The sequence below is a fragment of the Hippocampus bargibanti genome, linkage group LG08, assembly GCF_051943395.1.
Source record: "Hippocampus bargibanti isolate YZ-2025 linkage group LG08, ASM5194339v1, whole genome shotgun sequence".
Classification (NCBI taxonomy): domain Eukaryota; kingdom Metazoa; phylum Chordata; class Actinopteri; order Syngnathiformes; family Syngnathidae; genus Hippocampus; species Hippocampus bargibanti.
In genome coordinates, this window is record NC_142741.1 from 6585378 (window position 1) to 6608875 (window position 23498).

Genomic DNA, 23498 nt, shown 5'->3' on the forward strand with positions numbered 1-23498 from the left:
ACGTTTGAATCAAGCAAATTTGTGACTTTAAATCTTGCAAATTTGCGAGTTTGAATTTAGCAAATTTGTGGCTTTAAATCTTGCAAATTTGCCAGTTTGAAGCTAGCAAATTTGTGACTTTAACCCTAGCAGATTTGCGAGTTTGAATCTAGCAAATTTGCCAGTTTGAATATAGCAAATTTGTAACTTTAAATCTTGCAAATTTGCACGTTTGAATCTAGCAAATTTGTGACTTTAAATCTTGCAATTTTGCGAGTTTGAATCTAGCAAATTTGTGGCTTTAAATCTAGCAAATTTGCGAGTTTGAAGCTAGCAAATTTGTGACTTTAACCCTAGCAGATTTGCGAGTTTGAATTTAGCAAATTTGTGACTTTAAATCTAGCAAATTTGTCACTTTTTTTCTCCAAATAATACCCCATCTCTAAAAAAATATATATTTCAACCTGGCCCTAATGCTCTTCTGTACTTACCACCTTAGCATTGCGCTAATCTACTGAATCGGTTTGAGTGGTGGGAGGAAAAGGGATGCAACAGGTGGTGTAAAAAGACAGCTGGCCAACGCAAAGGCAGCTCCCGTTGACCTTTTAATCCACCCCCGCCCCCCCAATTACTCGAATAAGGCCCTTGGGTGACAAGGCGAACGTGTACGGAGCCGATTCCACTGCTGCTGCATACATTTGCTGACACGGGAAACTCAGATGCGCCTTTACAAGCCCCTTTCCGTCGCTTGCAGCAATGCCGAAGCCATATGGAAGGAGGGGTTGCGAGGGGGGGGGGGGGGGGGGGGCTACACTCACGTAAAACAAGACGTGCTGAGCTTTGACCTTTCGCTGGCCTAACGATGATATGATCGTAAGATCAGGTGGCACTTTTTGCCCTCGGCGGTTTCGGTATCCTCCACGGGGCAGCGAGTGGACACCTGGTAGACGATGATCAGGGCAGATTTTATTGTGGACGGCCATTTTTTTAAATCTCCGTGACAATCGGTGTTGCCGCAGGATTGGTTTAGTATTTTTTTTCTTTCCTTGTCATTCTTTTCTTTTGATTTGATGTGTATAAACTAACTGCAGATTGGAAAAAAAACGCAGATATTTATAGATAGAAAGTGAGGAGCACTGATCGCCGAGGTGACCGTTACAAGCCAACTGATACTAATGGGGATGGTGGTGGAGGGGTCGGTGGTGGTGCGGGGGCGGGGGGGGGTATTTGGCAGCAGCTATCCCGGGGTGGTATGATCCATGATGGAAATGGATTTGTTGATTTTTTTTGTCACCTGGTGAAATGAAATTCCATTATGAGAGATATCGCAAATCAAAGATCTATTTGACCCTGGTTTTGGTCTGACAGGAAGTGGACTCAAACATCCTAAATTATGAACATATCGTTGTGACGCTATGAACTGATTCACTGCCATTCACGAATTACTCGGGAATTGAAAACATAGACGTAGAGAACCATTCCCAAATTTGTTCGGGTTTTGGTTTTTCATGTTGCGGTGCCGATATAGCGCTTGCCATTGCCTCTTGGAATGTTTTCCCCATCCACAAGGGGCAGCATTTCCCTTTTGTCCATGTTAGCGCTTTGTTCCAGCTTCAGCTGTTGTTATAGCACTATATCAACCAATATGTATGGATTGCATTGTATTTTGGACAGGCGCCCTCATTTCAAGCTCGTATGACTCCACTCGTATAATTTAGGAATTTACTCTTTTTTTCTGATGAAAAGTTTCTAATGCGGCATTGAATGTTTCTGTAGTCCAAAGACTCAATATTTTATGGGTCCTGGAATTTGAATGACAATGACAAAAACCGGAGACACACTTTTGCACGTCTGGCAATGAATGAGTTAAAGGACAACCGACATCATTTTTTGTTTCCTAACTGACATCAGAAAAACGTTTTATAGCATCTAAAATACCCAAAACATGCAGTATATTTTTATTCAGTTGCAAAACACCAATAAAAATGACTTAAAGTGTCCAAAATTTGCAAAAAAATTGAGCTCCGAATTGGGCATTTTCAGAAAGTCCCGCCCCCAGTTCGTGACGTCACACCAAGACGTCTTGCATTGCTTGTGAATCAAAACAATGGCTTCAGATTCGGAGAATATGCTTTCTTGTTACTCATCCAGTTATGAATATGATTCAAATAGTTCTGAAGAGGAAAGCATACATGTTTGCAATCGATTAAAGAATTATATGTGCCATTATGAGGCAACATTGAGAGGAAATGTCTCCCCGAAAAAGAGGCACAAAATGGCGACCTCCTGTGATCACCTCCATTTCCACAGGCTGATCAATTCCTCATATGGAGCTTGGGTGCCCTCTTCTGGCGGCTTTTGGGTGCAACCCGGTTCTAAGACCAAACATGTACAGCAAAATACATTGACGTGATGGAAGGACTGCTACAATGTGTCTTTTTTACGGTCAGGGGGCGGTCCTTTCGTGACGTCACATACAGACTCGTCACCGACTCAAAAACAAGACTTCCTTAATATTAAGCGCGAGTCTTAAAACGTAAAATATAGCTATATGCTGTGGAATTTTTGTAAAATACGTTCAGTAGAAGTCATTTGAAGCGATTTTACAAATTATGGACACAACTTGTCTGGAGGCGTTGGTTGTCCTTTAAAGGTGATTGGAGCAAATATGGAATCGAACTGTATCAATAATCGTTCTTCTCAAAAAATTGGCGAGATAAAGAATGAAAATTGCCTTGACTGCATTGATGTCGCCATGAACGCATCGAGTTCCTTCCATGGAGGAGAAAGAAGACGCGCATCTCATCAAGTGCCATTCTTTTTTTTTGCAACTTGACATACTGCCGCTTTATTGAGTTGATATTTTCAACAAAAAAAAATTGTTTTTGGGTATCGACGCACACCGACCGCACTTGAAAATCCATCACTAATACCCACATAATCGCCATTATCTACTAGGTGTGTCCATCTCTATTCGCTACTGGCAGGAATGGACTTAAGGAGCGCTCGGGCCTGGCGTTCCGTCTGCGGGACGTCGCAAAGCGGCTGCAGGAAAGGCCTCCCGTGGAAGCAGGCGCGCTGGCTGTCGCCCAGTTGCTGTTGCATCCGTCTCAAAATGTCCTCCGCGTCCTCCCTGCTGAGATGTGCCGGCATCTGACGGGCCAGTCGCACGGCTTCGCTCTGCGTAAATCATGCCGGATGATAACTCGCGCAAGAAGGTAACGTTCCGCTGCGGTTTTACCCAAGGTGAACGGTCGGTCTTCAATCACCGGTTCGCGGGCCAGATCCGGGCCACGCAAGGACGCATTGAATTCTTAGTTTGTTTTGTTAACCCTGGTTTTGGTCTGACAGGAAGTGGACTCAAACTACAGTCACATGATTAGTTTTTTTTGTGGGTGAGCAGGGGCAGCGACATGCGCCACCGTTCACTCAACCCGAAAGTAACTCAAATAGATAGAAAGCCAGTTAGCTAGCTAATAGATAACCCGATTAATACTAACTCAAATAATAATAAGACTAATAATAATCCATTTCATTTCTAATCGCCTTTCAAAACTGTCATGGTCACTTTACAGTCACAGAATACGTTTTTCTGTGGGTGAGCAGCGGCAGCCACACGCACCAGCGTTCACTCAACCCGGAAGTTAATAGATAGAAAGCTAACTAGCCAGCTAGTAGATAGCTAATATATAGCCAACAGATAGCCAGTTAGATAGCTCCATAGCTAATAGCTAGCTAGCAAGATAACAAGATAGCTAATACACTGAATGTCACTATTAAATACACAGATAGAAAGCTAGCTAGCCAGCTAGTAGATAGCTAATAAATAGCCAACAGATAGCTAGCCACCCAGACAGCAATATAGCTAATAGCTAGCTAGCCAGTTAGTCAGTTAGCTAACGCCTTCAGACGGGTATGGCGGAAATACGCGCAGCTCGCCAATCAGTTTTTTGTTTTTTTTTACGGTCAAAGTATTTTTTGATCTGATATTTGGATCACTATTCATTCAAACTGAATGAAAACATGAATAATACGTTTATGCTACACTTATCTTTGTTGTAATTTGCGTTGCTTGAAAACGGGCAGTTTATCAGCAACGGTTGGTGGTTTGCGATTAGCATGTGCTTGTTTCTCCGAAACAATTTGGCGACCATTTTTAGCCCATTAGTTAACTCATTCACTGCCATTCCCAAATTTATTCGGGAATTGAAAATTGTGGCGTGGAGCGCCATTCCCCAATTTGTTTTTCTTGCGTGGGGGTGCCAATTAAGCGCTGGTCAGACCACTGGTAATGTTTTTCCCTTCCATGACGCGCAATGTTTGGCTTTTGTCCATGTTAGCGCTTTGTTAAAGCGCTATATAAATCAAAATGTAGGTATTGTATTGTATTTTGTACATCTGTCCCCCTTTCAAGCTCATAATAATAATAATAATAATAATAATACATTTTATTTATAAGCGCCTTTCAAAACTGTCAAGGACACTTTATAGTCAGAGGATATTTTTTCTGCGGGTGTGCAGCGGCAGCCATACGCGCCTGCGTTCACTCAACCCGGAAGTAACTCAAATAGATAGAAACCCAGCTAGCTCGCTAATACATAGTATCATAATAATAATACATTTCATTTATAAGCGCATTTCAAAACTCTCAAGGACACTTTACAGTCACAGGATATTTTTTTCTGAGGGTGAGCAGCGGCAGCCATACGCGCCGGCGTTCCCTCATTTAACTCCAGACCCATATAACTTAGGAATTAACACTTTTTTTGTAATGAAATAATAGCGCTAAGTTTTCTGGTGCTGCATTGAATGTTGATGTCGTCAACATTCTGTGGGTCCTGGAAAACGAGTGACAATGACAAAAACCCTGGCATGGGCGTGGACACATTTTTGCACACCGTCTGGCAGTGAAGGAGTTAAAAACAAAGAACTATTAACATTTTTGGATTTAGTTTGCATTTCGAGGCACCAACTTCACATTTCGGATTGTCATCTCAGCACCGGACACGAACAGCCCGCGTTCCACTTTGATTTCGGAAGCGTTTCGTCACTCACTTGGAGGAAGTTGGAGACTTTAAGCGGCCGGCACTCCTGCAGCGTTTTGGCTTTCCTGCGAAGCACCGCTGAGACGATCTCCCCCAGGTCCTGGACGCCGAGGAAAGGGACGCAGTCGGCCAACGCCGTCACTTCCAGATGTCTCTGGGACGACACGCCACCTGGCCAAGAGAAGCAGAAAGACACCAGTCAAATATTGGCAGAGCGAGATGTTATCGCCAGGAAATCATCCCCAAATAAATATTACGATTCAGCATTGGGCCAAGTTAAACGGAGGACGGCCAAATGGAGTGTTTAATGACTAATAGAAGGCTCGCGAGACCAAAAGGAAGTCGGAAGAAAGAAAAAAAAAAGACGGCCTGTCACGTCAAGAGGAAATATCACAAATCATGCTAAAATATATTTCCGAAGCAATGTTCGGACGCCTTGGGCCAAATATTGCCTGATTCAAATACACCACGAAAACATGACAAGGAAATGCTAGCTAGCATTAGCTAACTAGCCAGCTCGCTAGCTAGCTAGTGGCACACATTTTTTTCTACTTGTATGAAGAAATTATTTTATCAACACTGAAAATTGGAACAATTCCAGTGTTTTATACACAGAAAAAATAACCTGTTCCAAATACACCATGAAAACATGCCAAAAGACACAAGACATTAGCTAGCAAGCTCGCTAACTAACTAGCAAGCTCGCTAGCTAGCTATTGAACTAAGAAGCTAAACTCGTCTGTGCGACGGACAGTGTGATAGAACTTTGTTGGAAAGTCAGTAGCCCTACTATTTTCCAATGTAGACATTCAAAAATGTGTTTTGTGTTAGCATGTAGCTTTGTTGAATCATTTAGCTTCTCGCAATAGAATGTGGAAATGCTAGCTACCCAGCTAGCATTAACTAACTAGCTAGCTAAAATTGGCACACATTTTTTTCTACTTTTATGAAGACATTTTTTATCAACACTTAAAATTGGAACAATTCCAGTGTTTTATACACAGAAAAAATAACCTGTTCCAAGTACACCATGAAAACATGCCAAGGGACACATGACATTAGCTAGCAAGCTCGCTAACTAACTAGCAAGCTCGCTAGCTAGCTATTGAACTAAGAAGCTAAAATCGTCTGTGCGACGGACAGTGTGATAGAACTTTGTTGGAAAGTCAGTAGCCCTACTATTTTCCAATGTAGACATTCAAAAATGTGTTTTGTGTTAGCATGTAGCTTTGTTGAATCATTTAGCTTCTCGCAATAGAATGTGGAAATGCTAGCTACCCAGCTAGCATTAGCTAACTAGCTAGCTCGCTCGCTAGCTAGCTAAAAGTGGCACACTTTTTTTTCCTACTTTTATGAAGACATTTTTTATCAACACTTAAAATTGGAACAATTCCAGTGTTTTATACACAGAAAAAATAACCTGTTCCAAGTACACCATGAAAACATGCCAAGGGACACATGGCATTAGCTAGCAAGCTCGCTAACTAACTAGCAAGCTCGCTAGCTAGCTATTGAACTAAGAAGCTAAACTCGTCTGTGCGACGGACAGTGTGATAGAACTTTGTTGGAAAGTCAGTAGCCCTACTATTTTCCAATGTAGACATTCAAAAATGTGTTTTGTGTTAGCATGTAGCTTTGTTGAATCATTTAGCTTCTCGCAATAGAATGTGGAAATGCTAGCTACCCAGCTAGCATTAACTAACTAGCTAGCTAAAATTGGCACACATTTTTTTCTACTTTTATGAAGACATTTTTTATCAACACTTAAAATTGGAACAATTCCAGTGTTTTATACACAGAAAAAATAACCTGTTCCAAGTACACCATGAAAACATGCCAAGGGACACATGACATTAGCTAGCAAGCTCGCTAACTAACTAGCAAGCTCGCTAGCTAGCTATTGAACTAAGAAGCTAAAATCGTCTGTGCGACGGACAGTGTGATAGAACTTTGTTGGAAAGTCAGTAGCCCTACTATTTTCCAATGTAGACATTCAAAAATGTGTTTTGTGTTTGCATGTAGCTTTGTTGAATCACTTAGCTTCGCGCAATAGAATGTGGAAATGCTAGCTACCCAGCTAGCATTAGCTAACTAGCTAGCTCGCTCGCTAGCTAGCTAAAAGTGGCACACATTTTTTTCTACTTTTATGAAGACATTTTTTATCAACACTTAAAATTGGAACAATTCCACTGTTTTATATACAGAAAAAATAACCTGTTCCAAGTACACGATGAAAACATGCCAAGGGACACATGACATTAGCTAGCAAGCTCGCTAACTACTAGCAAGCTCGCTAACTAACTAGCAAGGTCGCTAGCTAGCTAATGAACTAAGAAGCTAAAATCGTCTGTGCGGCGGACAGTGTGATAGAACTTTGTTGGAAAGTCAGTAGCCCTACTATTTTCCAATGTAGACATTCAAAAATGTGTTTTGTATAAGCATGTAGCTCTGTTGAATCATTTAGCTGTTCGCAACAGAATGTGGCTTATGTAACAGTACATTCTTGTTACAGAGGTACGTCGCTATCCTATTCTGATGAAAAGTCCAAAAGAAACCAGTGTGATACATCACTTGTTTATTCATGTCACAAAGAGGGTACAGAAAGTGCTGATAAATGAGTCTCTGTCTTTGTGTCGTCATATTATTTGTTATTTAGTTTTTATTTTATTTTTACTTTGTTACTTCCGGGTTGAGTGAACGCTGGCTGCCGCTGCTCACCCGCAGAAAAAATATCCTGTGAATGCAAAGTGTCCTTGAGAGTTTTGAAAAGCGCTTATAAATTAAATGTTTTACAGTGATACCTATGTTTACGAAGGCAGTTTATTTCTTTAATTATAATACCATAGGACATTTATTATACATAAAATAAGGTATATTTTGTGTAGTTTTAAGGCTTAGAAAATTATGTTTTATGCCGCGGGCCACATTGTAGGTATGGTTTCCTCCCGAGGGCCGTTATGAATTTGGGGAAGCCATTAGAATGTTTAATCCGATCCACATATTACATATAGAGCACACAACAAATGAATGAATAACTAGTTATAAAATCTGAAGTCAAGAATAATGACTGTTATTGTGGTTTATATCCAAAAATATGAAATTTTGGTTAAGAATTTAGCAAGCATCATGGAATTTCATACGTTTGATTTGCTTTCGCGGGCTGAAAAAATTGATGTGGCGGGCCGGATTTGGCCCGCGGGCCTTGACTTTGACACCTGTGTTTTATGGGGACCTGGGAACGGATTATTCTGATTTTAATGGTTTCCCATGGGAAATTAATTTCTGGGATACACACTTTTCACCTTACAAACTGTCTGGGAACCAATTAAGTTCATAAACCAAGGTGTCACTGTATTATTATTATTGCAATTTAGGGAGGGGGCCATGGGGGGGCTAGCAGCGAGCAATGAAAATTCCTGAAATTCTTTGAAAGGGCAAGCAAGCATTCGCATCACCTGCGAGACTGGCAGCGTGCCCGCTCAAAAGGTCGCGCAAATTCACGCACTGCAAACTGAGAAATAATCCCGGCTAATGAAGACCAAACGCTGCCAAATGCTCCCCTTGGCGGCCATTTGGTTACGAAACGCCGATGGTCAATATTGACACGCGGTCGCCGTTTGTTTTGTTGGCTGCCATCACACCAAATGATAACAATAAATAAAAAAACCCTGGAGTCATTTTGGCGAACGTGGGATTAGCGATGGAAGTTAGCCTGGCGTTAGTCGTTTTAGCTAACGTGGTGTTATCGATCGAAGTTAACCTGGCGTGACTCGTTTTAGCTAACGTGGTGTTAGCGATGAAAGTTAACCTGCCGTGAGCCGTGATAGCTAACGTGGTACTAGCTTTCTATCTATTTGTCGTACTATTCTATTTGAGTCACTTCCGGGTTGAGTGAATGCTGGCGTGTGTGGCTGCCGCTGCTCACCCACAGAAATAATTATCCTGTAATAACTGTAAAGTGACATTGAGAGTTTTCAAAGGTGCTTAGAAATGAAATGTATTGTTATTATTATTATTATTATTATTATTATTATATATTTTTTAAATATATATTGGATACGTATACATATTTTTAAATTCAATTACAAAAAACAATATAGATATACTGCTTTTAAAAGTATATACAGACAGTATATAAAATATATAGATTTAAAATATATATTATATATTTTTAATATATATTGTATTTGTATGCATATATTTTTTATGTCTGTGTAAGCTCTCAGTCGTACAGGAGTGGTCCATCGATGAGAAGGTTTCTTCAGCCGTCATCTGTACAAAAGTGAAGGTTTCGGACGTTTCGCCTCCTATCCAAGAGGCTTCGTCAGCGAACTAAAGTCTGACTGGTCGTATCGGCCCCATATATTTTTTATTCAATTACAAAAAAAAAATATTATTAGCAATGGAAGTTAACCTGCCGTGAGTCGTTCTGGCTAACTGTGTTAGCGATGGAAGTTCACCTGGTGTGAGACATTTTAGCTAACGTGGTGTTAGCGATGGAAGTTAACCTGGCGTGAGTCGTTTTAGCTAACGTGGGGTTAGCGATGGAAGTTAACCTGGCGTGAGCCGTTTTAGCTAACGCTGTGTTAGCGATGGAAGTTAACCTGGCGTGAGCCGTTTTAGCAAACGCTGTGTTAGTGATGGAAGTTAACCTGGCGTGAGTCATATTAGCTAACGCGGTGTTAGCGATGGAAGTTAACCTGGCGTGAGTCGTTTAAGCTAACGTGGTGTTAGCGATGGAAATTTACCTGGCGTGAGCCTGATTTGAAATCCGTTGGCGACGACTCTCGGGTCAGAGATGACCATCCTGCCGTTAGCATCCGGCTTGTCTTTCTCCATGTTGCACAAACACTCCAGGCACTCGCTTCCGCCTACACTTCTGCACAAGAAAAAAAAACGGAGGAAATTCAGACGTGTCCGGAATGATTTTAAACACTATTATCAATTTTTTTTTGTAATTGAATAAAAAAAATATATGCATACAAATACAATATATATTAAAAATATAAAATATATATATTTGATATACTGTCTATATATATTTTTAAAACCCATGGGAAAAAATGGGGTGTTTGACATAGCACACTCGACTCCAGATGAGACTGAACTTGAGGAGGTCATTTGCACACAACCACAAGACACACAAGGCCCCGTCAATTTCACAAGATGTGGTAGGACAGTTAAACCCCCTGACAGGCTGATATGTGAAATGTCCTATCAGAGAGTCGGGATGCCAACATTAATATGGGTTTAATATGACCATTTGATTCTTTTTTTTGGCTTGTGCTGTGTGCCAATTGTCGCCATTATCTTTATCTATTTATTTATGGCCCATTTTTTCTTTTGACTTCAAGACGGCGCCGCGAGAGTGGCTGCCTTTCCAGCAGCTCATGTATTTTGTTTTTCTACTTTTATTCCTTTCATCACTTTGCTGCTGTGAAATGTAAATTTCTCCATTGAAAGACTAATAAAGGCATATCAAATCCAAAAAGCAGTATATCTATATTGTTTTTTGTAATTGAATTAAAAAATATGTATACATATCCAATATATATTAAAAAATATATATTAATAATAATAATACATTAAATTTTAAGCGCCTTTCAAAGCTCTCACACAGTCACAGACAATATATAAATTATTATTATATAATATATATATTACAGTAAAGTGTCGTTATATCGATATTCAAGGGAGTCCGAAAAAATATCGATATAACCGGGACTATCGATATATCCGACCCTGTTTGCATGTAATTTTCTCCGTGCGTGCATAGAAATAGTATCGATATAACCGGGACTATCGATATATCCGATATCGATATAACGAGACTTTACTGTATATATATAATGTATATTTTATATACTATATATACGTTTTAAAAACAGCATATCTATATAATTTTTTTGTAATCGAATAAAAAACATCTATAGGCATAAATAATGTGGATTTTTTTTAAATGTCTCTTTCTTTAAAAATATAGTTTATAGTTTAAAAAAAAAAAATATATATATATATATATATATATATATATATCATTGTATATATGTCTTTGTAATAGAATTGAAAAATATAATAATAATAATAATTAGTATAATAATAATAATAATAATTGGATTGGATATGCCTTTATTAGTAATAATATTAATAATAATAATAATAATAATAATAATAATAATAATAATAATATAATAATAATAATAATAATAATAATAATAATAATAATCATAATACATTTCCAGGTACTGTTATTTTGCTAACACACATTTATCATAAATTCACAGAATTAACCAAGCATCTAATTTTATGAATACAAATATTTTAAAAATTAAACTAGAAATGAAACCTATTATTTTTTTAGATCAATGCAAACCAGCATGACAGAAAGGGGCCATATATGACCGTATGTGGCCATACGTGGACCGTTGCTGCAACTACACTACAATTATTTTTCAAATTCAGCACGGAAATTGTGGTTGGGCTGTTTGCAAGTGAGAAGTGAGTGTGCCGTTACCCTTCGGTGACACGGATGGCGTTCTGCAGAGTAACGGCTGGAAGGATTTGATCCCGCAGGAGATTCTGAAGAAGAAGGCTCTCCTGCACCCGGAAGGGGTTGAACAACATCAGCTGCTGGTCACATAAAACCAGCCAGATGCTCTGCGAGGCCAGCCGGTTGACAAGACGAAGGCCCCGCGGCGTCGCCACCGCCGTCGAGAGGCGTTGGAGTCGGGCGCGAAGGCTCGACATGCAGCAGGGGAGGGGCCGCGAGGGCTTGCCGATGGGGGTGCGGGCCTTCTTCTGCGAGCGCGGCGTGGAGAAGAGCTCGTCCAGCAGCTGCTGGTTTGAGAGCGGCGCCTTGCGCTTCTGGCCGGAAGCTGAGGAGGCCCGTCGCTCTTTGGCGCCGCCGCTCGCTAGTTTGGCGGCGCAAGTGCGGTCGTGGTGCTCCAGCTGCTTCTGGGCCTTCTCTTCATACCTGTCGAGTGCATATCACATCCATGAGAAACAAAACATCATCCGCATCATTACGACCATGACCTCCAAACCCTATTTTTAAAATTTTAATTTGACGCCTGGCACCGCAGTGCGCTAGCAGGCTGGTAACGTGGACGACAATTTTGGCCAGCCAGCCAGCATCTCACTCTCGCACAGCAATCGACCGTGTGATGGCACCAGAGGGGGGAATTTGCAAGTCGTTTAGCCTCCGAGTCTCTATTCAACATTTTGAATGGATTTCAACTTACGACCATTTTGGCTTACGACCGTTTGGTCTGAACGGAACTCGGTCATAAGTCGGATGTTACCTGTGTATATATACAGACGACAGAGAGAGAGTGACAAAACGGATAGAAAACAGTGATATTTGGACTCGTTTCAACGTTGATAGTTCAAAGGCAGAGTGTAGACTGCAAGGTTAAAATTCCCATCAATCAGGCTCCACAAATAACCCGCACAAGCCATCTGATGCAAAAAGCGATCAACCCAGCTAAACAGAACACAATTGATGAGGAACATCGCAGAGAAAGCACCTACAAGGGATCATTCGTCAAGATGGTGAAAGAAAAAGGCTATGTTCCTCATCAAGTGTTCAATGCTGAGGAAACCGGACACTCCATTCCATCAAGCCATCAACAACCATCACAAAGATAAATAAAACGACTTTATTATATAGTACAGTTCATTTCTTTAATCATAATACCGTAGCACATTTATTATACATAAAATAAGGTATATTTTGTGTAGTTTTAAGGCTTAGAAAATTAGAAAGTAGAAAATTATGTTTTACGAGGACCTGGGAACGGATTATTCTCATTTTAATGGCTTCCTATGGAAAATTAATTTTTGGGATACAAAAGTGATTTTATGATACAATGCAGTGTATTTCTTTCATTACAATACAATAGCACATTTATTATACATAGAATAAGGTATGTTGTGTGTAGTTTTAAGGCTTATTTAGTTGAAAAGTATATTTTATGGAAACCCAGGAACGGATTATTCCCATTTTAATGGTTTCCAATTGGAAAATATTTTTGAGATATACACTTTTCACCTTACACACTCTGTCTGGGAACCAATTAAGTTCGTAAACCAAGGTATCACTGTCCATAATTTAAAAACATTCATAAAACATTAAATACAGTGAGACCTCAACTTCCGAACTTAATTTTTACTTTTTGGGGTTTCTACTCAGTGTGCCTTTAGCGTTGACTGACATCTGAAAAATAGGGCACAATTCACAGCGAGAGCCACGTGAAGACATTTTGCGAGCCGCTTTATTTTCCCGATCACCCCCACGAAACGACTCCATCCTCCTCCTCCGTCTTCGCTTCATGAATGCTAAATCCTTTGCCCGGCAGGGGGGCCCGAAACGGGTCAAACAGCTAACGCTCATTACCTCCATCTGTTTCGCTGCCAAATTTGTTCACCGCGAGCCAACTATGTGTCACGCCGAGCGCCGGTGATGTAAGCGTGGATGTGATTTTCGACCAACGAAAACAGTGGCGAGAAGCATGTTGGGTCAAGGGCGGCACACGGAAAGCTATTGATTGACTCGTTCTGAATTGGCCGGTTACCCTATCAAAAAAATATATGTAGTGAGACCTCGGCTTACGAATGCTTTAGCTCACGAACTTTTCGCCTTACGAACAATTTGCGAGAATATAATCTTGACAAACTAGTTTTCGGCGGACGAACCAAACCATACAGTTGGCTGGCGGACTAGTTTTCCACACCCCTTTGAGTGCAGACGCGGTTTGCTATCGGGTGGAGTACTTTTGCAATTATGGGACAGAAAAAGACCCCACCACAGACTAGTGTTGAGCTGAAGAGGACAGAAAACAAAATTAGTCGAGCAGAAGAAGGAGATCATCGAGAAACATGAACGAAGTGTGCGTTTGTGTGACTTAGCATCCCAGTGCCAGTATGCTAAGTCGACCATTGCTACGTGTGGCTAAGGGTGTTTCTGTGTTGTCTAAGCAACGGTCTCAGGCAAAAGAAGAGCTTGAAAAATTGTTGATTTGGATTACCGAAAAGCAGCTAGCACACAACAGTGTGAGTGAGGGTATTATCACCGAGAAAGCATGACAACTTCACTCGGATCGCATCAAGAGGCAACGACATCAACGACCATCACAATGTTAAATAAAACGACTTTATTCTACAGTACAGTTTATTTCTTTCATTATAATACAATAGCACATTTATTTTATGTAAAATAAGGTATATTTTGTGTAGTTTTAAGGCTTATTTTGTAGAAAAGTATGTTTTATGGGGACCTGGGAACGGATTATTCTCATTTTTTATGGTTTCCTATGGGAAATTAATGTTTGAAAGACACACTTTTCGCCTTACACGCACTTTCTGGGAACCAATTAAGTTCGTGAACCGAGGTATCACTGTATATATATATATATATATATCTCAGGCGATAAGAAACGGAAACTTACTTCTTACGATCTTCCTGACCGAGATTTTTCCACCTGTCGCGAACCGCCTCGCTAATCTCCTGCAGGCTGGCGGTGGGTTTCTTGCAGAGAACCTGGAGGCGGGCCTCCTTCTCAAATAAAGCGAGCGGCGACAGCGGCGCTCTCATCGTCCGGTCGCCGATCAGGTTGAAGGCCGTCAGGGCTGTACGCTTTTCCGTGATGACATTGAGCGGCCTTGGAGCGTCCAACGCCGATCCTTGATGGACGGTGACGGGCTGCAGAGGCTGTCCTGTTACCGGGTCGCTTAAAGCGGTGCCTTTGCTCCAGTCGTCCGCAGATATTTGTGCTTTTCTCAACTTGTCTCCATCTTGGAATTTTGCGGGGAGTTCGCTCGGCAAGGGTTCATCCAAGGTGGACTCCGAGGGAGCGGGTAACCCATGAACAATGGGTTCCTGGACCGCCGAGGACGAAGAACTGCTAGCTGAGGTCGGTCTGGTGGAGTCGCGATATCCGTAGAGAGAGACCAACAAGGCTTCCAAGGCCGTCAACAAGGTTTCCTAAAACGCAAAAATTACAAACCGGAATTGCGATCGTATTTAAAAAATAGTTCTCATAGGCCACCATCAATTGTTACATACTGTATTTCTACTAAATTTACCCAATTAGCTATCTAGCTAGTTATCAAGCCAGCTACACTGGCTAATAATAATAATAATAATAATAATAATAATAATAATAATAATAATAATAATAATAATAGTAATAATAAATCAAACAAAAAAATCCAGCAGACATTTAAACAGCTTCTTCCCCCAAGCCATTAACTCTTTGAACTCTTTCAACAGTAGCCAAAATGGAATTGTATAGTGCCACTTAGCAGTTTTTTTGACGACGATACTAGTGCAGCGTGTTCTACCGGAAACAAATTCCTTGTGAGTTCTACATACTTAATAATAAAGATGCAATAAAGATGATTCTGATTCTTAATAATAATAATAATAATAATAATAATAATAATAATAATAATGTCTGAAACTCATGACAAAAAGTTAGCGGACACCAGGGCAGACAACTTTGAAAAGTTGCCTGCTCCATTTTTCACAACTTGAAACACAATAAGACGACTAATCGCAAAAAAAAACGTTGCAAAGTATAAATGATTTTTTTTTAATTAAGGAAGTACCTACCACAAATGCTCCCTTGCTTAATTTATAGTAAATATCCCTTGCTGAAGAGTATGCAAATTGCCAAACGAACGTTCGTTTGGTAATTTGCATACTCAGCACTGCAGCTAATCAGAAGCCTGTTTCGTGCTTCGGACTATACAGTGACTGTAAATTGTACTTGAAAGTTTTGAAAGGCGCTTAGAAAGGGGAGCCCATGTGGCTTGTAACGGATGGCTCCTGGCTTTTGCTTTATTGAATAAAACAAACGTTTGATTTGAAAAAAATCTTTTTTTTTTCTTGAAGAAGTTGTCGGCCACCTGGGCCGAGACGCTTTGAAAGTTGTACGCCCGACGTAAAAGTTGTACGCCCCGGGCGTCCGGTCAGACGTTATTTCAAACACTGATAATAATAATACATTTAATTTCCAAGCGCCTTTCTGAACGCTCAATCAAAAAATACACAGAACAATAAAACCATAAATAAAATAATAATAAAATAGCTGATTGAACGAGACCATGAATGCAATTTTTTCTAGCTAGCTATTTGCTCTCTATTTGCTATCTATTAGCTGTCAGCTATCTAGCTGGCTCGGCTAGCTATCGTGCTAGCTACTTTGCTAGCTACCTATTAGCTAGCAAGCTGGCTAGCTTCCTATCAATTTGAGTTACTTCCGGGTTGAGTGAACGCTGGTGCGGGTGGCAGCCGCTGCTCACCCACAGTAAAAGGTATCCCGTGACTGTAAAGTGACCTGAAGAGTTTTGAAAGGCGTTTATAAATTGAATGTATTGTGTTCTGTTTAGGTGGGTTGATAGCTTTTTGCATCAATTTCCTGGCTTGTGTCCTCCTTCCTCAACTGCTACAATGTATTATTATTATTATTTATTATTATTATTATTATTATTATTATGCGTTCCAGAAAATACCTTGCTGTGGAGGAGAACCTGGGTCTTGTCAGGTGTCAGATTGACGTCCACGGCGGAAGGTGACACGGTGATGTGAAGCATGAGGATGGGGTAGCGGTTGTGCGCCGACTCGTCCGCATACTGCGCGGCGTAGTGTTGGCGTAGTAACTGAAAACCCAGCAGAAATGGAAACAGAACTTTTTTTTTTAAAGATGAGCGCCGCGAGCGAAGTACGTCAAGCGCACCTTGATGATGTCCTTGTGATGGATGGGACGATTGTTGACAAATAGGAACGTTTTGTCCGGACCGGAAGCGCTGGTTGATGAGACGTCGGCGCCTGGTTTAGGGAAAAAACCCTCCAGAAAAATCTGAAAAGAAAAACACAAAACAAGATAAATAAATGAATACATAAATTGGAATATATACAATAAACAATTTACAATACAACCAAATTTTAATTATAAGTAAATAATTTTTAAATGTCTTTGAAATACCCTGGTAAATAAATAAATACTGTCAATAAATAAATACATAAATAAATAAATTAATTAATTAATTAAAGAATCTTAGTGAGATGCTAGATGAAAAGAGTTGTTCCAAAATCCCTTAAAATAAATAAATAAATTAATAAATAAATAAATACACAAAGAATAAACAAATACATAAATGAATAAACAAATAAACCTAAATAGACAAATAAAACAACAAATGCATAATAAATTACATTTACATTTACAATTACATACATAATATGTAAATAAATAGTAAACAATAAGTAAACAATAAGTAAATCATAAGTACATCATAAGTAAATAAATAAACACATAAATTAATGCATAGACAAATAACTACACAAAAATATGTTAATGAATTAACAAAAAAAAAACAAATAAATAGACAAACAAATCAATAAACATACAAATAAATAAGTAAACAAACAATTACGTAAAAAGTCAATAATAAATACTGTAAAGTCTCGTTATATCGATATTCCTGGGAGTCTGAAAAAATATCGTTATAACCGGACTATCGATATATCCGATCCTGCGGCATGTAATTTTTTTCCTTGCGTTCATAGAAATAGTATCGTAATAAGCAGTACTATCGATATAACCGATATCGATATAACGAGACTTTACTGTAATACATAAATAATAAGTAATACATAGCAAATAAATACAAAAGTAAATGATACGTAAATAAATAGCAAATAAAAAGTAAATAATAGGTAAATACATAATAATAATAATAATAATAATAATAATAATAATAATAATAATAATAATAATAATAATAATAATAATAATAATAATAATAATAGCACATTTCATTTATAAGCGCCTTTCAAAACTCTCAAGGTCACTTTTCAGTCACAGGATAAGTTTTTCTGTGGGTGAGCAGCGGCAGCCACACGCGCCAGCGTTCACTCAACCCGGAAGTAACTCAAATAGATAGAAAGCTAACTAGATAGCGATATAGTTAATACATAGCTAGCTAGATAGGGCGCTAGATAGCAAATAGCTAGCTGGCGAGAAGCCAGCTAGATAGCTGGATAGCTAGGTAAATCTTCTTTGTTTCCTTTTTGACTGAAAAAAATACGACCATGTATAGAATAATAAGTACATAAGTACAAAAATAATAATTATAATACATTTAATTTCTAAGCGCCTTTCAAAACTCTCAATGTCACTTTTCAGTCACAGGATAAGTCTTTCCGTAGGTGAGCAGCGGCAGCCGCACGCGCAAGCGTTCACTTAACCCAGAAGTAACTCAAACACATCGAAAGCTAGCTAGCTAATAGATAGCCAATAGATAGCCAACTAGACAACTAGCTATATAACTGATAGATAGCCAGCCAGATCGCTAGCTAGCCGGCCAGTTAGCTAATAGATAGCAAATAGATAGCTAATAGAAAGCTGATATAGAGCAAATAGATAGGCAGCTAAATGAACTCTGGCATATGAAAAACACACAAACAAATAGACGGACAGACGGACAAAGGGACGGGACAGACAGACAGACAGAATAAGCTTATATGAAATTACGATCGCTATTAGCGTATTGATTCCAGGTGGCAAAGCGCCGATTTATTACTTTGTTTTCCCTTTGCTCGCCTCCACATAACTTTGATGTCATTATTCGCGACGCTCTCTAAAAGATGTCGAATTTGATGTCAATAAAGGAGCCGATCTTCGGGCTTTTCAGGCCACATGTACGCTCACTTTATATTAACACAAATGGCCACACTTTGCCCTCCATCGGGCTGAAAGTAAAACGCCGCCGAAACGCAGCTATGGCATTTGCTTACAATCCCCCCCCCGCGGTGAAGTCACCTCTGCTCCCGTTGCTTCGGGGAGTCGGACTCGTGGGACAAGACGAAAGGTCGATGTGCTAACGGGGCGGCGGCGACAAATCAACAACAAGCAAATGAGACAAACCAGGAAAGGGAGGTGAAAAGGTGCTGCTCTACATCCGTCACGGACGATTAGTTGGGAGCTAGCAAAGCGTACGGCACCTAGCGTGACCTAGCAGAAAAGTGAGCGCTCAAAGCGTCATTCAATTAGCGGCAGCACAACAAAAGCTTGGCTTTCCAAAAATGCTCACTCCTCATCACAAGCGAGCAAAAATGCCAAAGAAATTTTGGCTGCCGACCAGCTCAACACATTTTCTGGCTAGAAACCAGCACTGGCTCGCTAGCTCTGTGTTTTCGGGAGCCAAAGGCGACCATGTCCCCAAACAAACAATCCAGAGACTGAAGAGAAAAGTGAGATTTTCACTGGTGAGGGCAGCACTTTCTCGGCAAGCTAGCCAAATGTGCCATTCTTGTCTGTGAATCGGCTGCGGCTTGGAATTGATGCGGATTTACGTGGGACAGGAGATGTGCGACAGTCTTTTCGTCAATGGATGCTACAGCTTTGTGTTAGCGTTCAACATTTAGCTTGTAGCAGACGTGCTTATTTCACCGTGATGTCCTTGATCCACTGGTGAAAATGAGGCGTTGACCCACCCCTCTTTCATCTAGAACTGCTTCATACGACAAAGAAGGTGCTACTGTATTTTGTTTTTCTACTTCTTCCTTTCCTTTTCTATTCCTTTCATCACTTTGCTGCTGTGAAACGTCAATTTCTCCAGTGCGAGACTAATAAAAACTAATCTAATCTAATTATTTGATATTTGGTTTTGTTGTTGTTGTTGTTTTGACTTCAAGATGGCGCCACGAGAGTGGCTGCCTTGACAGCAGCTCCTGTATTTTTTTCTATTTCTTTCTTTCCTTTTCTCTTCCTTTCATCACTTTGCTGCTGTGAAACGTCAATTTCTCCAGTGCGAGACTAATAAAAACGAATCTAATCGAATTATTTGATATTTTGTTTTGTTGTTGTTTTGACTTCAAGATGGCGCCACGAGAGTGGCTGGCTTTACACCAGCTCCTGTATTTTGTTTTTCTACTTCTTTCTTTCATTTTCTCTTCCATTCATCCCATTGTTACTTTGAAACGTCAATTTCTCCAGTGCGAGACTAATAAAAAGTAATCTAATCTAATTATTTGATATTTTGTTTTTTGTTGTTGTTTTGACTTCAAGATGGCGCCACGAGAGTGGCTGCCTTGACAGCAGCTCCTATAATAATAATAATAATAATAATAATAATAATAATAATAATAATAATAATAATAATAATAATAATAATAATCCATTTCATTTCTAAGCGCCTTTCAAAACTTTTTTCTGCGGGTGAGCAGTGGCAGCCACATGCCCCAGTGTTCACTCAACCCGGAAGTAACTCAAATAGATAGAACGCTAACTAGCTAGCTAACAGATAGCTAATAGATAGCCAGATAGATCCTGTATTTATTTCTACTTCTTTCTTTCCTTTTCTCTTCCTTTCATCATTTTGCTGCAGTGAAACATCAATTTCTCCACTGCGAGAATAATAAAGGCTAATCTAATCTAATCAAATCAAATCTAATGTCATTTGGGAGCGTGAATAGATATGATGAAAGAGACGAGGAACAAACCTCGGCCTCCTCTTGACGATGGTTGCACGGGAGCATGTTAGCAAGCGTCGCGGAGCCCAAGGTGGCAAGGAGAGCATCCCTGTGGTCAGCCGCCTTGGCCTTCTGCCAGAGCATCTCCTGCAACCACAACGACGACAGCCTTTTTTACATTTACACACTTGACGTTGGTGTCGAGACGGGAACTGAACCACCATTTTTGTTATTGTTTTGACTTCAAAATGGCTGCCGGGAGAGTGGCTGCCTTTACAGCAGCTACTAGATTTTTGCTTTTCTACTTCTTTTTCCTATCCTCTTCCTTTTGTCACTTTGCTGCTGTGAAATAGGGAATATCTCCAATGTGAGACTAATAAAGGTGATCTCATCTTGAGTCATTTCACATATGAACCAGTTGAACTGAAATACAGTGATACCTCAGTGTACAAACTTAATTGGTTCCCAGAAAGTGTGTGTAAGGCGAAACGTTCGTCTGCCAAACATTTATTTCCCATAAGAAACCATTAAAAATAATCCGTTCCCAGGTCCCCATCAAACATAATTTTCTACCAAATAAGCCTTAAAGGACAACCGACGCCTGTGGACTAGTTGTGTCCATAATTTGTAAAATCGCTTCAAATGACTTCTACTGACCATATTTTACAAAGATTCCACCGCATAAAGCTATATTTTACGTTTTAAGACTTGCGCTGAATATTCAGGAAGTCTTGTTTTTGAGTTGGTGACGATTCCTGATGTCACATCACGGAAGGAACGCCCCTGACTGAGAAAGGACACACAATGCATTTTGCGGTACTATGTTTGGTCTGAAAACTTCGTGTTGATCCGTGTTGATGGTGAAATTAGAAGGAAAACATAAGTAACGCAATGGTGAATCGTTGTGTGTTGCACCAAAACAACTATTTAATATCAGCTGACACAACTTCCCAGTAGACAAATCAGCCCAGTTCCAACGGAGCTTGAGTGCCATCTTCTGCATGTTCTGGGTCAGTCCTGATGCCTCAAAATGACCCGGAAAGACTTCTTTAATCGATTGCAAGCATTTATGCTTTCCTCTTCAGAACTACAGTAAAGTCTCGTTATATCGATATTCAAGGGAGTCCGGAAAAATATCGATATAACCGGGACTATCGATATATCCGACCCTTTTTGCATGTAATTTTCTCCGTGCGTGCATAGAAATAGTATCGATATAACCGGGACTATCGATATATCCGATATCGATATAACGAGACTTTACTGTATTTGAATCATATTCATAACTGGATGAGTAAAGGGAAAGCATCTTCTCCGAATCTGAGGCCATTGTTTTGATTCTAGAGGACGGCAAGACAGGACGTTTTGCGTCACGTAACGAACAAGGGGGCGGGACCTTCTAAAACTCGCCATCATTTTGAAGTAGTTTTGGGACACTTTAACTCATTTTTATTGGTGTTTTGCATTTGACTAAAAATATCAGCCTGCATGTTTTGGGTATTTTAGATGCTATAAAATATTTTTCTAATGTCAGTTAGGAAACAAAAAATGGTGTCGGTTGTCCTTTAAAGTGTGACAGATAAATACAACAAAATACAATACAATTTCTTAATTCTCGACCAATTCGTTTTTTGACCAAAGTTTCGGGGTTTTTTATGCCTTGGTTTACAATCAAAAATGGATTCTTGAAAAAAACTGCTCTTTGCCATCACATTCCCCAAGCAATGATTTGATTAAAATGATTCGGGACGATATGGTGGCACGCCTCGAGCTATGTAACGTACAGTTACCGCAGGGAAAGGGATCGCCGCTGTAAAGAGCTCGTAGACACGGCGTGCAACGCGACACGGGGGCTCGACTGGCGTTGCCGCTTGTAAACGATAGCGGCGAGCGAGAGCTGAATGTACAAAATGGGCACCTTCGTTACTCGCCGTTAACAACCCTTGAAACGGATTTCTAGGAACGCCACAGAAAGTGGCGTCGTGCCCTCTCTCTGACCCACATACACCAACGCGCGCGGCGACGTGCGCCGCGGCCTGAAACACAAACTGCAGCTGACTTCAGCAACTTACTCAAGCATCATAATCGGCTAAATCCGAGTTTGCAGTCGCTCGTATTTGTGTTGGGAGCACCTGACAGCTGTGATTAGAGGCGTTGAGAAAGGCGACAAGGCAGGCCCGCTTGCTCAATACTTGGACGGACGATTGCCACTCATCTTGTTGAAAGACTAAAGATGAACCCAAATGATAGAGTTTACACAGACCCAAATGATAGATTTTGATTTTTAACAGGTCAAGTAAAATTACAGCTGAAATTTGTCCGGTGAGATTGAGTCAAGGCCTGGGGGCCAAATCTGGCACGCCACATCATTTTATTCGGCCCGCGAAAGGAAATAAAACTTGTAAAATTCCATAATAAAGCTTGCTAGCTAGCTAGCAAGCGAGCTGCAAAAAAGTCTTTTTTTTAAGGTTTCCTCTCGACGGCCGTGATAAAGTTGGACAAAAATATTACAATGTTTCAACTAGTTTTCAAACATGAAGTCAAGAATAGAAAACGATGAACTTTAGTTGACATCTGACCCGGGTTAAAATAGTTTAAGGGATTTATGGTTAGTGGAAAATGTGGATACAAATATTTTTGGTGGAAATGTGTCTCACAACTTCTTTCCTTCATTTTTGCTATGGGGGGTGTTTTTATTTATTGAGCTATTCAGCTATCGATCTATCTTGCTGGCTAACTGGCTATCTAGCAAGCTATCTAGCTATTTAGCTGGCTACCTAGCAAGAACTTTATTTGCTATCTATTCGCTATTTAGCTGGCTCGCTAGCTATCGAGCTAGCTATCTATTATCTATCTAGCTGGCTTGTTAGCTATCTAGCTAACTATCTATCAGCTATATAGCTGGCTATTAGCTATCTATAAGCTAGCTAGCTAGCTTTCTATCTAATTGAGCTATTCCGGGTTGAGTGAACACTGGCGCGTGTGGCTGCCACTGC

General features: G+C 40.1%; 1 protein-coding gene across 3 annotated transcripts in view; it reads right to left on the reverse strand.

Moving 5' to 3' along the window:
* pms1 (PMS1 homolog 1, mismatch repair system component) overlaps positions 1-23498 on the reverse strand; it is a 27652-nt gene continuing 4154 nt past the window's right edge. For all 3 annotated transcript variants that reach the window (XM_089002151.1, XM_089002150.1, XM_089002152.1), the window contains 8 exons: positions 20533-20649; positions 16763-16885; positions 16539-16685; positions 14471-15006; positions 11539-11997; positions 9773-9903; positions 5035-5195; positions 1-3159 (listed from right to left, as the gene is read on the reverse strand). In XM_089002151.1, coding sequence (XP_088858277.1) covers positions 2950-3159; positions 5035-5195; positions 9773-9903; positions 11539-11997; positions 14471-15006; positions 16539-16685; positions 16763-16885; positions 20533-20649 — 1884 coding nt within the window. In that variant the 3' untranslated portion in view covers positions 1-2949. The remainder of the gene's footprint in view (positions 3160-5034; positions 5196-9772; positions 9904-11538; positions 11998-14470; positions 15007-16538; positions 16686-16762; positions 16886-20532; positions 20650-23498) is intronic.